At 38.3% G+C, this 13,066-nt stretch overlaps 1 protein-coding gene across 1 annotated transcript in view; it reads left to right on the top strand.

Annotated features, from left to right (window-relative positions):
- The window catches only part of GPD2 (glycerol-3-phosphate dehydrogenase 2), a 166,204-nt gene that overhangs the window by 34,794 nt on the left and 118,344 nt on the right, over positions 1–13,066 (top strand). Inside the window, exon 2 of the mRNA XM_019636862.1 lies at positions 9,227–9,336. Coding sequence (XP_019492407.1) covers positions 9,235–9,336 — 102 coding nt within the window. The 5' untranslated portion in view covers positions 9,227–9,234. The remainder of the gene's footprint in view (positions 1–9,226; positions 9,337–13,066) is intronic.

Raw genomic sequence — 13,066 nt, 5'->3', positions numbered from 1 at the left:
CAGTGTCACTGGCCCTCATATGTGGGATCCGAACCGGGGCTCTCTGGCATCCCAAGCCAGTTCTTAACCATCGCGCCACTCGGCCGGCCCCCCTTTTGTCTTATTTTCAATCAAAATACTTTCCGCAAGGACTTCGGAAAAATCTTTCTGTTTTGTTGTTCTTTGATGTTCTGTTCAGTGTATGTACTTTTTATAACTAGAGGCTGTCATTGTTATTGTTGTGTTTGTGTGGCTTAAAAATACATATTTTTACAACAGGAGAAGGGCTAGGGGAAGATGATGAAATACCCTTTAAAAGTGTCTGTTGTTTTTTTCAGGACTTGATACATTCACTTGTCTCCATATTCCTGTTGGGAAAATCTTTTGTGGGTAAACCTTGGGTCCATTTCCTAGCCAGACTTGGCCTAACATTTTTTAAAGAAACGTTTAAAGCAATTAAAACAAGGGCAGTTAATTTTTGGTTTATGGACTAGGACCCCTCTGTTTTCAGAGAACAGGTTCACAGGCCTCTGATGTTGACGATTTTGTTCACCTATGTCTGACAGCTTTCCAAAAGCATGTCTGAGGGCTGGCTGCATGTTTTCTGCAGGGATCACATGCTGCTGTGTGAGATGTATGTGTGTAGAAAGAAGTGCCTCTCTGCTTGGCTGGGGAGGATCCGTTTGTAGTTTTGACACTGTTAAATCCACCTTGGGAAAGAGAAGGTAGTAAGCACATGGTGTGCTTTGAGTGTTACTGTGTGTGTAAGCACTTTATCAGCATGTGCTTGGTGTGCCTGAACCATGATGTACTTTTTTATAGAGAAGTACACGAAACATTTGATATCACATCAATTGGAAAATAAAGGGTTTGCTTTGTTGAAACATGACTAGTACAGAAACTGGGCTGCTGGGTGGGAAGGTACTTTTGAGCTCTTCTTCCATTTTGCTGTGGACGGCTGCCAAGTTCCATGGTTACGTAGGACTTCCTCTTAAGAGGTTGGGCACCCTCATTGTGTAAGATTCACGTACCTTTCTTCCATAAGTCACTGAATTTGTATGCAAGTAGACCTCGAGGCCTGGCCCTTTGAGTTGTGCCTTCTGTACGTTTGATAGAACGTCCTGACTCAGAATAGATGAGGGGGTGGTTTTCCAGGCACAGCTACAAGGTGATTGATTGCACAATTGAAGTGTAAGGAGCTTCTTGCTATCTGTGAACCTGCATATGCCTAAGTAAAGGGCTTAGTGAAGTAGCACAGGCCATATCTAGATTCCGCCCTGGGGTTTTATTTTATGTTTTAAATTCCTTTTTCATTTTGAGTTTCTCAGGGTAGGTGAGCATAGTGACATGGAATGCCTTTATATCTTGCTAGAAAACAGGTCCCAAGGACTGCAAGGCTTATGGTTAAAATTACGCTTCTGAAAATGATCTTTGAGCTCTATTTCCTTCCCTCCACCCCTCTCCACACACACACTGATCACCCTTGTAAGGGATGAGGAGAAATATGCTTACATCTGTGCTGGCATAAGACTCAAAAACCTGCGAAGTCCCGTTTTTTTCCTAAGTTCATGGCGAACACAGAGCTTGGAAAGGAAGGAAATCGCTTTTTCTACACAAGCAACCAGAGGATAGGAGAATTCTTGTACAGTGGATATCTACAGAGGAGTGATGAGTCCATTTGGATGGATTTTTATTTATGCTCAATTAAGAGAGAAGCTAGGACTGTTAAGAGAGGGAGAGGGGTTGCAGGACTCTTATTTCGAGAATTCAAGGGCCAGGAAGTGTGCTCTTGTTCTGGAATAAATTTGTTTGTGGGGACTCAGAGCCTTTTTCAGTTGGCGGTTATTTCTTGTTTTTAAGTCTAAAATGTGTGGTTAAGTCATTCAAATGCATGATTTAGCTGGGGGAGTATCCTTGCCTCTGAATGGGAGGAGGCAGACAGAGTGAGCACTCAGGGATCATTTGAAATAGTATCTGAGCGCTTGTTCTCATGGCTAAAGTCACTCTGTTTATAATGGGTGTCCTAAAACCACAGCTAAGAATTCAGTCGAGCCAGATAAGTTGTAGGGTTAGTTAAAATCGCAGGTCAGCAGACCTTGAGAAGTGGCAAACCCAGTTTTTGTTTGCTAAAAAGTAAGTACGTTTTATCGTGTAGTCGTCATTATCTGTTGGCTCCAGGCAGAAGATTCCCCCAAACCATATCTTTAGCTCTGACGACTCTTGTGAGTTTGAGACCCACCTGTCCATCTAAGTAAGTGTCCTGTCAAGCTCTCACATTTTCTTAGTTCCAAACTAAGCTCTTCTCCCTTACACCTGCTTGTCTTTCTGAATCTTAATGTTCTGTTGGGGCTAGTCCCCAGCTCCCCAGGCTCAAACTCCTTATGGTGTTCAGTCTTTCCCTGCTTCCTTCTGGAATCGGTTGTCAGGTGCTGCTGTGGTCTCTAATTGGGTACTGTCATTAGAGAAATCTGCAAAGCATCCATCTCTGCATGTACACTTTTCAGTGTTGTCCTAAAGCAGGCTCTCATCCTCTCATATGGGGACGGTTTCATTGCCTTCCTGTTGGCCTCTCTGTCTCCATCTCAAGCTACAACACAAAAATCTACTTGAACACTTCTAAATTGTGGGATCAAGCACCTGTCTTCCTTCCTCTGTAGCCTTACCTCCCTATTGCCATAGAAATATCTTATTTCATATATACAGAGTCTTCTTATCTCTTGCCCTGGACTTCTTAAACCTCATTTCCATCTGAACATGTTCAGCCCAACCAGGTAACTACTTGTATGCCTCCTGAACGTTATCGTGAAGCTCCTCTCTCTCCTCCAAATCTTCTTTCTGTATCCAGACCTGCCCCTACTCACTCCCCTCCAAATCCTTTTCTGTCTTCAAGACCCTTCTCAGGTACCCTGTTTTCTTTGAAACGTTCTTTAATTCTTTTAGTTATAATCAATCTCTCATTTTACTACAAATATATAACACCTTGCTTTCTTTTCTATCAAAGTATGCATGTATGTATGTATGTATGTATGTATGTATGTACATACGGAGGGTGCCAAAAAATGTATACACATTTTAAGAAAGGAAAAAACTATTAAAATTAGAATCCTTAATATATACCGATGACGAAAGATGAATACAAGTTTCATTTGACTTCTGCAATTACAAGAGGTGCTCAAAGTGGTCCAGGCACTTCTGATTATGGCAAACTACTGCTTGAGCAACGTTGACCAAAGTGTCCACCTGTATACATTTTTTTGGCACCCCCAGTATTTTTTCTTTTTCTAGCTTATCTGTCTCTATGCTCTATGTTTAGAGCATAAAAGATGAATTGAAGCCTGAATTGATCTTGGCTGGATATTCCACTGATTCTTTTTCAATTTGATATTGTCTTGGTTTAGGAAATAATATAATTTAACAGTCTGCTTTATTTAGAAACACTCTCAGCCCTTCTAGTCATTTTGAGGAACCCCATATCACAGAAATTCAAGTGAAGTGTAGTCAGTCTCCATATAGTGGTTTTATTCTTAATAATTCAGTACTTGAGTTAGAAAAGAAAAAAGGAGAAATGGCATCTAACTTTCCTGTCTCCTACATCTTCTGGTTGATGAAAATGGTATCAGATAGTGCGTTACCATCATCCCACCTTCATTCTAGCTCCTCTCCTTTCTTTTGGCTATAATTAAAATTTTTTTTCTTCCAGCTTTATTGAGATACAATTGACTTACAACATTGTAACCATAATGATTTGAGATACACACACACACACACACACACACACACGTGTGTGTGTGTGTGTGTATATATATATATATACATATATATACAACGATACTATCACAATAAGTTTAGAGTTAACATCCATCACCTCACATAATTTCAATATTTTTTTCTTGTGATGAGAACTTTTAAGATTTCTTCTCTTAGCAATTTTCGAATATACAATTCAGTATTGTACTATAGTTACTGTGCTATATGTTATATCCCCAGAACTTATTTATTTTCTAACTGGAAATTTGTACCTTTTGACTCCCTTTACCCATTTCCCTCACCCTCTACCCCCTGCCTCTGTTAACACTGATCTGTTCTTAGTTTCTATGAATTGGGGCTTTTTAGATTATACCTATAAGTGAGATCATACAGTATTTGTCTTTCCATGTTTGACTTACTTCACTTAGCAAATGCCCTCACGGTCCATCCATGTTGTTGCAAATGGCATGGCTTCCTTCTTATTTTATGGTTGAATAATATTTATATATGTATTATATATACACACATACATATATATGCATATATATATATATATATATATATATATATATGTAATTTTTTCTTTGTTCATTCCTCTGTCAATGGATGCTTAGCCTGTTTCCATGTCTTGGCTATTGTAAATAATGCTACAATGATCCATGGGGGTGTAGATAGCTTTTTGAGATGGTGATTTTGTTTCCTTTGGATATATACCCAGAAGTGGAATTGCTGCTAGTTCTTTTTTAATTGCTTTAGGAACCTCCATATTGTTTTCCATAGTGGTTGTATCAATTCACATTCCTACCAACAATGCACCAGGGTTTCCTTTTCTTCATATCCTAGCCAATACTTGTTATCTCTTGTTTTTCTGTATGAGGTGATATCTCATTGTGGTTTTGATTTGCATTTCCCTGATGATTAATGCTGCTGAGATTCTTTTCATGTACCTGTTGGCCATTTGTTTGTCTTCTTTGGAATAATACTATTCAGTCCCTCTGCCCATTTTTCAATTGGAGTGTTTGTTTTTTGCTGTTGAGTTGTGTGAGTTCTTTATATATTTTGGATATTAATCTATTATCAGATAATGACTTGCAGATATTTTATCCCTTTCAGTAGGTTGCTCTTTCATTTTGGTGGTTTCCTTTGCTCTGCAGAAGCTTTTTAGTTTGAGGTGGTCCCACTTGTTTATTTTTGCTTTTGTTGCCTTTGCTTTTTATGTGAAATCCAAAACATTATCAACAAGGCAAATATCAAGGAGCTTACCCTCTATGTTTTCTTCTAGGAGTTTTATGGTTTCAGATCTTACGTTTAATTCTTTAATCCATTTTGAGTTAACTTTTGTGTATGATATAAGATAATGGTCCAGTTTCAACCTTTTGCATTATCTGTCCAGTTTTCCCATTACCATTTATTGAAGAGAGTGTTCTTTCCCCATTGTATATTCTTGTCTCTTTTATTGAAAATTAATTGACCGTATATTTGTGGGTTTATTTCTGAGCTCTCTGCTGTTTCACTGATCTGTGTATATTTTTATGCTAATACCATACTGTTTTGATGAGTATAGCTTTATAATATAGTGTGAAATCAGGAATTGTGATGCCTCCAACTTTGTTCTTGTTTTTTTAGGTTACTTTGGCTATTGAAGTTCTTTTGTCTATCAGAGTATTTATCACTCAATATAGCACAATAAGACAGAGTTACAAGAGAGACTTTGATATTTAATCCTCCAAATTGATTGTAATGCCCTTGAGGGCAGTTGATAAACTCACAGATATATTTAGTTGAATACCTTTTCGTTTAGGATTTTGTTTAGTTGGGCTGGTGTTCTCCTCGATACAGTTAGAGGGCTGGGACTGGTCTGTATAAATGCAGGAGCCACTCCTGACTCATCGTGTTTGTGATTTAATTCATAGGCTATTAAACATAGATATTGGGCTGTGATAATTAAGCTAATTTTATTTTTGGATGATTTTTCTACTTCAGGTTTTCTCATACTTTTAGTTGTGAAAAGTAAAGATTTATTGATATTTTTATCTTTTTTCTTGGCTAAATTACTGACTACAGCTTTTACCTAGAAGGAAACAATCTTTTCTTCTTGGAATCATTGTGAAAACTTTTCTCCTTATAATGGAGTGTAAATAGATACAACAGGTTCGTAGCATATGGTTTATATCTGGTTTTAAATTTCTTTCAACATTAAAACAAAGTTTTTACATTATCTGGCAGGAGGTTACTAGTAGATCTTTTACCAGAAGCTTCTTCACTGCCTTAGCAATACGCTAATGCTAAGGGGCTGTACACTCTGGGTGAGTAGTGTTTGAGAACAGGGTCTTCTTTTGGGACTATCAGCAAAATATGGTGTGACTCTTGGGGAGAAGTTGTCTTTTGAGAATGAAAGCAGAGCAGAATTACCGAGTGCTGAGGAGCATAGAATAAGTTGTGGTTTTGTCACTTACTAGGGAGTGACCTTGGGCAAATCCCCTGCTGCATGAAATTAGGATGTCGTGAGGTTAATATGAGCTGATGTATATAAAGAATTAAAAACATGGTCCCTATTACTAGCAAAGACTCAATAAATAGTAACAATTGTCATTATAAAATTAGTAATCATCATCATCATCATCATCTTAGGAGAGCCAGGTGAAATTGACTGATTCTGTGCTTTGTTTTTGAATTACTTGTAACAGTGATTTGTTCATGACAACCAGCTAGATGACCTTATAGATGAATTTGATCACAATAGAAATAATGATCCCTTAAGCATAGGTTATTTTATGAAATTACCGAAAAGAGAAACTCTTTATTGATCATAGTCAATACTATCGCTAACTTTGCAAAATAATATAGTAATGCAGTTTTTCATTAGCATTAGTGGCTCATTAAGAAAACACATGCACATATCCTCCCTAGCAAGTTTCGGTTTCAGACAAATGAAACTGAAGCAATATAATAAGGTGAGCACGGAGTACAGGTGATGTAGGATACTTCTTGTGCCGGGGTCGTGGTCTCGTGAAGCCGAAGAATGGAGACATGGACCAGAGAGGTAAAGTTTGTAGCAGAGGATAATTTTATTAAAGCAAGAGAAAGGTTACAGCTCCCAAGTGGGAGCGGGTACCCGGAGCTGGGATGCCCACTAGCTAGGGTAAAAGGCTTGAGTTTTATACTTTTTTTTCTGCCTGGAAAGGGGAATGCTAGAATACTGGTGCCTGTTATTAAGGGATTTATCAGGTTTGTTCTGTTGCTCAGCCTTGGGAAGGCCTTTAGTAATGTCCTTCAAAATGGCGTTGTTGCTCTGGGGCATGATTGGTGTCTCTGTTCCAGTATGAGGGAGTTATCTTATAATTTTGAAAGAAATGGCTAGTGTAAGGAGTGACCAGTTTTTTTAATCTTTGTTCAGTCTACCAGGGAATTCCTGACTGCTTGACGTTATACTAACTAATCTGTCTTACTGGGACCTAGACAATTGGAAAAACTAACTCCAAACTCAACTGGCTGAATGAACTCCACTGCTGAGAGATTGTCATTGACCGTGTTATATCACATCACTCAGTTGGCTGTGTTGATATGTGCCATCCTTTGTGAGGTCATCAATGACATTATCAACAAGACAGAAGCAATGATAGTAAGCTCAAGTCAGTCAGCTACAAAACACATCTAAGGGACCAACAGGCTGCTGTCTATATGGGGAGGGCACACGTGCTGTTTAGGTAAATAGCACTAGTTATTTTCTGTCCTTAATTGTCCGGGGAACTCGGTTAGCCTGGAGATTGCATGCTGTCTCTGGACTGCTAGGGTTTCTATTGTGCAACAGGCACCCCTGTGAACATTACAGTAGTTTTTACTATTAAATATCAGAGGAACCTTGGACATTAGTCTTTGTTTAGGGCTGACTGAATGATGGGTAGAGGTCCCTAGCCAGCATATACCAGCTGTTTTGTATAACTTGGGAGAGAGGGAATGGTTGACATAGAGAAGGGACAGTGAAGAAGAGACCTCCAGCAGCAGAGAATATATGCATGTGCAATATTTTCTGCTGAGAATCTTAATAATGAAGATGAGTCTCAGAATTTAGAAGTTTGTCAGAAGGAATGAGATCAGAGTAAAAATAAAATTTTAAGAAATGCCAGCTTTTATTTTAGTATATCATTTATAGTATTCCAAAATGAATTTTTCTGTAGAATCAGTTACCAACTGCACTGAAATTCTTTGATTTAGGATAGTTATGCTAATAGATTGTGTCCAGCCAATGTGGGCCCAAATATTTTAACTGTATCATATTTTATGTTGAGATACTATATATGCTTTACTGTTCCAGGCTAAAACTGACTTCATATTAAAGACTTTCTTGAGTCATGAGATATCTGTAGAGTACAAGGTGTGTTGTCAAGACAGGTCACACCTCCGCCCATTCAGGAAAATAGGGCAGTGGCTTCCCTGAAAGATAATGGGTGTGCCAGCTGCTACTGAGAATGAAAGTCTTAGGCAGGTAATAAGTCAGAATTTTTTTTCAGATAATGACACAGGGTTAATCTTTTTGTGTTTTGCAGAATAAAAGCTGGCAAGAGGCTGGTGGAATTTTAATTTTTATACTTTTTGTTTGTTTTTTAAAAAGTTCAAGAATATTTAAGTCCTCAAAAAATATCTAAAAATTCCACACATCTACTAGTAGAAATATGCTTTTTTTTAAAGATGAGAAGAAAGAGCTAACACAAGACAAGACTTTATTGAGGAATATGCAGGGGGCACAAAAGAGCACTTGATCTGCAGGGTTTTTTCTTGAAATTGTGGTGTCATGCAACTCTGGCTAGAGGATAACTTTTTTCATTTTTTTAAATTCCCTTCATGAAAGGAATTACAGCAGTGTTGAGCTGTCTTTTGTGAAAGGATCAAGGCAAGGTTGCCTTTGACCTTTTATCTGTAAAGTGTCGACTCTTTTAGGGATAGAAATGTTAAGTGTGTGGGCTTTGGGCTCTGGTGAGAACTTCATTAGGAAGGGGAAAACTCAGGAAGGGAGTTGGATCGCAATTTGAATTCAACACTTGCCAAAGAACCTGAGGCGGGGGTGAGGTTCATTGTCATGGTGAGTGACAGAAGACTTCTACCTATTCTCCTGGTGGAGGGGATTAGCGGTGGAACAAATCTGCAAGGACAGCATGCAGTTTTGTCAGCTACACAAGGACATTTCTTTTCACAGCTCTCTTGACTTTATACTGTTTCAATATCCCCAGTTGTCCCCTAATTTGCTTTTCTTTCTTTAATTCCTGTTGGAAGGTAACTTTTATATAGTCAATTCTATATGTAGGGTTTTTTTTTTTTGTGTGTGTGTGTCTTGTTTTTCGATTGGGATATCCAAATTGGCATGTTAGTAACTTCCTCATTTTGTGTTCTTTTCTAGTTTAACATCGTTTTCATAACCTACAGTCTCTTTTTATTATTGGGACGGTTATGCAATAAAAATCCCAATTAACGTCTTTGTTTCCTTTTTGTTTTTTCTTTGTAGGCTAAGACATGGCATTTAAAAAGGCAGTGAAAGGGACTATTCTTGCTGGAGGAGGTGCTCTTGCAACTGTTCTAGGCCTCTCTCAGTTTGCTCATTACAGAAGGAAGCAAGTAAGTAATGGTACATGTGCTGATTATAATATGAAACTTAAATCTGTTAAAGAACTGTATATGGGGTATGTGTGTATTCTAATGCTTTTGTTTAGAAATTAGTGTCTCAGCTTGATCTGAAAGACACTAATTTAGAATATTGCCTTAATGATCCTTGAGAACTGTGTGTATCTCATTTTTTTTTTAAAAGTAAGTTTCTTTTATCAGAAAGTATTATATAATTTAGCCTCTGTTTTGGCTCTTTGGTTTGAAAAGACTGCTTCATTTCCGAGTGCCAGGGTTTGTTCATTTAGTCTTTCCTTGTCTAATTCATCCAAATGTCTGGACACCTTTTATGTTCCTGCCAAAAGTTGGTCTTATTAGAAGGCAGGCAGCTGAGAAAGGAAATGGAAAAGAAAGAGCCTATGTCAAAAGCCTGACTTTGAATCTTGGTTTTATTTCTTAAAGGTTTAGTTACTTATGTAGCGTTGCTTTGTATTTGGTAAAATTTTTATGGGGGAAAGCCATGAAAATGAGATTGGTATGAAGTTTCCAAATAATTTAAAATATTCAGTTTATTTTTTCCCCTTTGCACTACAACTGTGCCTTCCCATAGTTCAAATTAATGCCAGGAAATAACTTCGGTGAATAAGGTTTTATTCCTTTTAGGCTTGAAATGTTGGTAGCCACCTCCGTAGTCAGTATTAGTCCACCGCGTCCGCAAGTCCGTTTTGTGATACCAGCTGGGTGGTGCATTCCCCATGCAAAGATGGAGGTGAAGGAATTTGGGAAGCTGTTTGCCGCTGGGCTATCGATGAACTACGCATTTTCTACATTTTTGTGAATACCTTTACATCATGGTTGTCTTGCACTGATTGTTTTGGTTACTTTGTGCTACAAGGCAGTGGAGCCAGCCACTTGCTTGGAGTCCCATGTCCTGAATGGGAAATACCACTTTAAAAACACATACTAGGAAGAATTAATTTACTTGCTTATAGCTTTTTGTTTTTTGTTTTCTTTTTCAAATTTTATTGAGATATAGCCATGGTCACTGGTTACACATTGCTTTCATGCTACAATGGCATAGTTGACTCTTAAGGAGGGTGCAGCTCACAGTGGCCCACGTGGGGATCGAACCGGCAACTTTGGTGTTANTTAAACTTATTCTTTCTCAAAGTCAGTGATGCAGTCATAGTTGTTAATGACAGGATCTTTATGCTTCGCAAAATAGTCTCCCACTTTGTAAGAGATAGCAATTTGCTGCACTTTGAGGGCTTACTAAATATAGTTCACTTTGCTTTGTGGATTAATTAATATAGTTCGCTTTGTGGGAACATGAAAGAAATGATAGTGGTGATGTGTAGGTGAGTTGAATTATAGCTAAACCTATTCCACCTTTGTTGTTAATAGCATCAAAACTGATGAAGAAAAATACTTATGCTAATGAGAGGCAAAGTGATGCATAATTAAAATCCATAGGAATTTTGAGAACATTGTTTTAGTTTCAGTCTCTCCCTCTCAATACATATTTGTAAGAGAGTCTAATAAACCAGGGCCTTTTGAATGGTAATACCAATGACTCAAAATTCAAAAGATTGGCAAAGCAACAAAAAACAGAATGATCATATCAGTCAAAGTAAGGTCTATTTTAGGGTTTATTTTAAAGGATCCCCAGATGAAAAGATATTTTGCTTCCTGAATGTGTCTTTTATACAAGTGTGGCTAGCTTTCGGTGAACTTATTACTGTGCACAGGTTATGAAAGTTTTTGCAACTCTAGTTTCTTCTTAAGGTAAGGACAATGTCACTTTACTCCATCCCCCCCAGTTACTTGGCAGTAACTAAGTCCGTGTATAGAAGCTAGTGATCTTAGTACCACCTAACACATAGCAGGTCTTTAATATCCATTGTGCTTCTTTCTCTTCCTGTGAGATAGGACATGAACATTTAAAATAGACCTAGACTGTTAGACATAATAAGAAAGATATAGACTTCTTTAAATAGCTGAGCTTTTGGTTGACATAATGTTGCTTTTATTAACTTCTGGACAGAGAAACTGGTAGATGTTAGAGAAATTTGAAGTTCAGATGACTATCGATCAAAGAGAAACCACAATCATAAGCACAGCACCAAATGCTGTTGAGAATATGGAGCAACAGGGACTTCCATTCATTGCTGGTGGGAATGCAAAATGGTGCAGTCACCTTGGAAGNGTAATCAGAAGTGTCTGGACGCTGATGGTAACCACTTTGAGCACCTCTTGTAATTGCAGAAGTCAAATGTGACTTGTATTCATCTTTTGTTATTGAGGTATATTGAGTATTACAATTTTAGTACAGTGTTCCTTTCTTAAAATGTGTATACATTTTTTGGCACCATATATATATTTACTTATATTTATTTATTTCTATTTTTTATTCTGTTGAGATAAAGTTAGATTTAGAAGGGATGGAGATCATGGTCTAAGGAGAGAGCTGCTGTTATTATTATTATTATTATTATTATTATTATTACTATTATTATTGTTATTTTCTTTAGGAGCTAGGAAATGTAAATCCTCAATTCCAGTGAGGAAGAAGATGGGGAAAGGAGATGGATGTTGGGTAACTTTTGACCATGTTCACCTGCAGGGAAGGAGGTTTGTGGCCACAATGCATCCTCATTCCAGGTTGCCTTCAGTTACGTACGTAGGGCTGTTTTGAGTGGTCTTGGAGAAGCTTCCTATTAATTTCATTTCTTCCCTTTTATTTCTTCACCCACAAATAGGTGACTAAGTTTCCAGAAAGGCTTCTTGATTTTCCCTCTCCCCACGCCAGCCATATGCTTGGAAACAGGAGGCTGAGCAGTGGGACATACACGCCCTAGTACTATCTTAAGTCCCACCATGGATGTAGCAAGAAAGCACCTCTGCAATGGTGTGCAGATTCAAGAGCAAGGTATTTGTCACTCCCTGTGTAGTATAGGTCTGTTTAATATTCAACTTTTAATGGGAAGGAACTTAGAAGGCATCTAACCTTCCCCTTAAGACAGGATGCTCTTCCAGTGATTCTTTAATACCTAGAGATAGGAAAGTGTCACTTCATGGAGACCCTCTTTTTCTAATTCCAAGCTGGTAAGAGAACGGAGTGGATAAAGAGGGAAGTTTAAATTAGGAGAGAGGGCCTTGGGTATTTTAAGCCAGTAAAACTGTAGTGAGAGGCAGAAGCAGAGAGACTAGGATGCGGTGAGGGTTCCTCAGGTGGGCGGAAAGAATGGGGGTGGCCAGGGAGAGAATGGAAGCGAAACTCGGGTGGGAGTGCAAAGATTTCCCTGAGTGCTGCCCCAGGCTTTGGTCTTTTCATAGTAGATCAAGGGCATTTTTTGAAACTCTTATTTCATAGTTTCTAGGTCCTAACTGGAAATGTTGGTGTGATAGTGTGGGTTTCTTTTTAACCCCAGTGGTATGGTTGATGTAACAAAGATCTATTTAGGTCTGAGGGTAGGCCCTCTCACGTAACACGCTCGGTTTGTTCCTTCCATTACCCGCTGTGAAGGTGTAGTGGGCTTTGTGAACCAACCCTGAATGGAGCCTGAGAACTGCTCAGAACTTGCTCAAAGCCCGGATGTGAAAATCTGTTTTTCTTTTTTTCTTTTGCACCAGACATAGGCAGAGAACAGGCTTCAGAGTGTGGAACTCAAGGTGTCTTTTCACTGTGAGGAGTGATATTATTAGAATCAAGGAATTGAGACATTCTCAGTGATGTTTTATTCTC

Source organism: Hipposideros armiger, unplaced genomic scaffold (genome assembly GCF_001890085.2).
Source record: "Hipposideros armiger isolate ML-2016 unplaced genomic scaffold, ASM189008v1 scaffold_30, whole genome shotgun sequence".
Classification (NCBI taxonomy): Eukaryota; Metazoa; Chordata; class Mammalia; order Chiroptera; family Hipposideridae; genus Hipposideros; species Hipposideros armiger.
The sequence above is the reverse complement of the archived record's forward strand: the minus strand, read 5'-3'. Positions and strand labels throughout refer to the sequence as shown.